The 5139-nt window shown below is 47.0% G+C and overlaps 1 protein-coding gene across 4 annotated transcripts in view; it reads left to right on the top strand.

Annotated features, from left to right (window-relative positions):
• The first annotated feature begins 790 nt into the window (after positions 1–790).
• Positions 791–5139, top strand: part of DHTKD1 (dehydrogenase E1 and transketolase domain containing 1) — a 56732-nt gene continuing 52383 nt past the window's right edge. For 3 of the 4 annotated variants that reach the window (XM_059404323.1, XM_059404324.1, XM_059404321.1), the window contains exon 1: positions 791–1069. In XM_059404323.1, the coding sequence (XP_059260306.1) occupies positions 913–1069 (157 nt within the window). In that variant the 5' untranslated portion in view covers positions 791–912. Of the gene's footprint in view, positions 1070–4898; positions 4944–5139 lie in introns of those variants that run through there. The other variant, XM_059404322.1, reaches the window with a different exon arrangement.

Raw genomic sequence — 5139 nt, 5'->3', positions numbered from 1 at the left:
GGAAATTCTGTCAGAGATAAAGCAACGGAGAATCTCAGTATCTCCACGATGCCTGAAATCTTCCATGCCCAATTTCTTTTCACTTTTATTTTATCCCCTTCTTACAGGCTCCTCCTCTCCTATTTTCTACTTTCTTCCAAATTGTTTCTTTTTTTTTTTTTTTTAAGATTTTATTTATTTATCAGAGAGAGAGAGAGGGGGAGAGAGCGAGCACAGGCAGACAGAATGGCAGGCAGAGGCAGAGGGAGAAGCAGGCTCCCCGCTGAGCAAGGAGCCCGATGTGGGACTCGATCCCAGGACGCTGGGATCATGACCTGAGCCGAAAGCAGCTGCTTAACCAACTGAGCCACCCAGGCGTCCCCCAAATTGTTTCTTAAGAAAAAAAAAAGAAACGATACTGATTTTCTGGCTCCTTCATATGACCTTTCCTTCTTGCGTCCCTTGGTCCCCATCCCACTACTTTTTTTTTTTTTTTTTGCATCCTGTAGCTGACTTTCCCCTTCGGTATCGAAACCTATTTCGTGTCTGTACGGTTGCGGTCTGGGGCTTCCAGCAGAGGGGCGGTGGGTGACTCCTCTCGGCGGGAGTCCTTAGAACATACAGAGATGACGAGTTTTGTACGCGAAAGCAGATGACGCTGGGCTCCGCACCGCCTGCTTCGCTCAGCCTCCAGGACCTCAGGAGTCCCCCCGCATCCCCGGGCGAGGCTCCGCCCCGCCGGCTGCTGACCTGGATTGGCTGCCAGGGGCCGGCCCCTGGCCAATCAGGCGCGGGGGCGTTGTCTCGGGGTGGGGCTCCCGCCTCCCGCTTCCCGCTGGGCCACTGCACCGGTTCCAGGAGGCCCAGGGGCGACCCTTGGTTCTCCGGGCGGCTGCTGCCCCTCGTCTTGCGACTCAGGGGTCCGGGCGGGACATGGCCACGGCCACTGTGGCAGCAGCAAGACGAGGCTTCTGCCGAGCCCCTCCGCTCCTCCTCCGGCGTGGTTACCAGACGGAGAAGGGCGTCTATGGCTACCGGCCGAGGAAGCCCGAGAGCCGGGAGCCCCGGGGCGGCCTGGCGCGCCCTCCAGGTCTGGGATAGGGCCGGGATCGTAGATGCAGGGGAAAAAGGGGGCCTCCCCGACAGGCCTGATGTGGGGTGCTGTTGCGGGCGAGGTCGGGCTTCTGGGGTCTGCAAAGTGTGCTCGGGCGGGTGGGGAGTAAGGGGAGGTGAGGAGGCCAAGGAAGGCAGGCGTGGGTGGTGGTGTCAGGGTCATTGTCCAGCCTCCTAGCTGGGGAATCTTGAGATTGAGGTCTCGTAATTGGATCCACGCTTGGGTGATCTTACCAGAGTTCGTGTTCTGACTGGTTTTGTGAGGTCTTGGCCTTTCTGTTCCTTGGATGTAAACTTCTAGAAACTTAGCTCTTTTCGAAGGCGGGGTTGCAGGAATAGAAGAGTTCCAAGATCTCCCAGCTGCTCGAGTTTACTCAAGGAGACATTTCCAGAGCCATCTCTAAGGCTCGTGTGAGCAGAATGTGTGGGGATCACAACTGTATAAGCGAGGGTTGAAGAGGTCAAGTTAGTTGGTGATCTGGACCACAGCATGGTATTCGTTTTCTGTCTCCCTGACCTAAGTAGCCTCTTATTTTAATTTCAGAGTTTTAAACTCCTTTTTGAATTTAGAAGTATGTTGCTGGTGGTTTTAGTGAATTAGGAGATGTGAATAACGGTTCTCGAGACCTATCTTTGCATGCTCATGTGCAAGAGACCTATTTTGAGTATTTAGTTTATGCTGAAAAATTGTCTGTTTTTTTTTTTTAATATATTGATTTATTGGAGAGAGAGAGAGAACACCACTGGCGGAGGTGAGTGAGGGGAGGAGCTGAGGGAGAGAATCTTCTAGCAATCTCCTCCTGAGTGTGACCCGTCACCCGGGCCTCCATGACCCATGAGCTCATGAGTGAGCCACCCAGGTGTCCCAAAGTTGTCTATATTTAATCCTCACAGAGTAGAAGATGAATACAGACTGATTATTTGAGGAAGATCATTTGGCATCTTCAGTCCACTTATCAGGTTAACAATGAAGATCCTCTTCATCATATAAGTACCTAAACTTTGAATCTTATGTTTACATTGGAACCTTGATATTTTGCTCTTGACCTCAGAGGACATTTATAGTGAACCTGATTTCTGTCTCTTGGATGCAGTGAGATTTCTTCAGGGAAAGCATTTGGCCAACTAGATTGTTAATCCCTTGAGGGTAAGACTGTTGTCTTATTTCACTTTGCAAATCAAATGTCAAGAATTTTATTTTTAAAAAATTTAAAAAAAAAGATTTATTTACTTATTTGACAGAGAGAGAGCACAAGCAGGTAGAACAGCAGGCAGGGGGAGAGGGAGAAGCAGGCTTTACGTGAAGGAGAGAGCCCGAGGTGGGACTTGATCCCAGGAATCTGGGATCATGACCTGAGCCGAAGGCAGACACCCAACCAACTGAGCCACCCAGGTGCCCAAATGTTAAGAAGTTTATATGTCAGTTATTCTTGAACGTGTATGTGTATTCAAATCACTTTGAATTGATTTTTAAAAGGCCAGTTCCTGCGGAACCTGGGTGGGTCAGTCAGTTGGCATCTGACTCTTGATTTTGACTTAGGTCAGGAACTCAGGGTCATGAGATGGAGTCCTGCATGGAACTCCAAGTTCAGCAAAGAGTCTGCTTCTGTCCCACTTCCTCTACCCTTACCCTGGCATGCTCACTTGCTCGCTCTCAAATAAATAAATAAATCCTAAAAAAAAAAAAAAAAAAAAAAAAAGCCAGTTCCCAAGTATCCTCCCACCCCAGGGTTCTAACTCAGTGGTCTGAGATCTGGTTCAAAAATACAGATTTTTTAATCAGGCATCCCAGGTGATTCTCTAGCAGAAGGTCCACAACCAACTATGGCCAAATACTGTTATAGTCTCAAAGGATGTATGTGTAGGACATGTTTTACAATCTCTTCTTCATTTAAAATCATATTAGTGTGTGCTCTGTGCACAATTACTGTGATCTTGTTAAAGATTTTCTCTCATAATTGGGTCTCTATCTGATTTTTTTTCCTTTTTTTTTTTTTTTTTAGCATTTTACTTTTAAGTAATCTCCACATGCAACGTAGAGCTCGAACCTACAACCCCATGATTAAGAGTTGCATGCCTCATGGACTGAGCCAGCCAGGCACCCCTTTGTTCGATTCTTAATAACAGCCTGACAACTGAAAACTTGCCTTGGAAAAACCTGGGCCAGTGTTTATTTTGTTTTGTTTTGTTTTGAGATTTTATTTTCATTTATTTATTTGAGAGAGACAGGCAGATAGTGACAGAGATAGCAAGAGAGAGCAAAAGCAGGGAGGAGAGGGAGAAGCAGGCTCCTGCTGAGCAGGGAGCCCAATGTGGGGCTCAATCCCAGGATCCTGGATCATGACCTGAGCTGAAGGCAAATGCTTAACCGACTGAGCCACCCAGGTGCCCCATGGGCCAGTGGTTTTTAACTAGAAGACTACCCAAATTATCTTGGGAGCTTTGGGCTGGTGTTTGAAAAATATCTCTGGGGTTGATTTTTATATACAATCCCTTCCCTCCCTCCTCATAACCCAATTGGCCACCCACCCCCACCAATTTGCTGTGCTTTGAGGTGCTTGGTGACCTTTGAAAGGTCGGTATTGAGTTAGAACTGCAGGCCAAGGGTGGCCTCTTGTGGTATTGGGAGGCAAGAATGAAATCAGTGCCTGGAAACAATTGTTGCACAGTTACAAGATCTAGCTTAAGGAATTTTGTTGCTAAGGGCAATAATTTCATTCTTCTTATGTTTTAACTACTTTGAATTTCTGAAAACTGAAAGGCAAGTAGGCCACCCTGTAACTTTCTTCAAACTTACCATTGCACGCAGATCTTTGACAGGCTTTTCTTCTCTGTGTTTTAGAACTTATTCTATTATTTTGCAGTGACTCGGTTTGTAGATCACTATCTCCTCCTAGGCTGGGTAGGAGAAAGGCCGGGGAGAGTTGGGTCTGTCACTTGGAGTAGCATCTCTCTGGCCAGAACTTGGTCAGCATGTATCTGCAAAGGAGACTGAAAAGCGTAATTTTTTTTGGAAAGCACAGTTTTTAAAAAAAAATTTATTTGTCAGAGACAGAGAGAGCGAGAGTGAGCACAACTAAGGGGAGCAGCAGGTAGAACAGGCAGAGGGAGAAACAGGCTCTCCACTGAGCAAGGAGTCTGAAGTGGGACTTGATCCCAGGATCCTGGGATCATGACCTGAGCCAAAGGCAGATGCTTAACTGACTGAGCCTCTGAGGCATCCTTTTTTTTTCTTCTTCCCGATTTTGTTGTTGTTTTTAGATTTATTTTATTTGTCAGAGAGAGAGAGGAAAAAAAAAAAAAAAAAACATCACAAGCAGGCAAGCACGGGAGCAGCAGGTAGAGGGAAAATCAGGCTCCCTGCTGAGCAGGATAACCCATGCAGGACTCAGTCCTAGAACCATGGAATCATGACCTTCGAGAACACAGGCACTTAACCAACTGAGCCACCCAGGCGTTCCTGGAAAGCATAATTTTTATTCAGGTTGGCCAAGTACCAACTAAAAATTCTGTGGAGAAAATATTGAAAAATACTTAGTAATCACTGCACTCCCAAGCTTTTCTTCCCATACAAAGAATGTGTCCACCTCCTTTCCCCTCTGTTCCGTCCTTGAATCCATCTCAAAGTCCCTTATCTCCAGAGAATGTACAGCCCTCCCTGTCCGGGCTGATGGTGGCTTCTGCTCTGGAGTTTTATGAACTGCCACACACCCCATACTGACACATCCAGTATACAAAGAAAACTCTCATCTGGAAAAGGAAAGAATGAGGAACAACAAAGGGCCCTGTTCAAACCAGTTATCAAATCCTGTTGGAGAGGAATGATAAAAGCTCTCGGATGTGGCTGTGTAGTAAGTTCCCTACATTCCCCTGGCTTCGCCTTCTCTCTTTCACCCGTTGTCTTCTGTGGAAGTCTCCGACATGGGCGGCGGGGGTGTGCCCTCCTTGGGGGCTGCAGACCTTCCACAGCCTACTTTTTTTTTTTTTTTTTAAGATTTTATTTATTTATTTGACAGAGAGAGATCACAAATAGGCAGAGAGGCAGGG

Source organism: Mustela nigripes, chromosome 6 (genome assembly GCF_022355385.1).
Source record: "Mustela nigripes isolate SB6536 chromosome 6, MUSNIG.SB6536, whole genome shotgun sequence".
In the NCBI taxonomy this organism is placed as follows: domain Eukaryota; kingdom Metazoa; phylum Chordata; class Mammalia; order Carnivora; family Mustelidae; genus Mustela; species Mustela nigripes.
The sequence above is the reverse complement of the archived record's forward strand: the minus strand, read 5'-3'. Positions and strand labels throughout refer to the sequence as shown.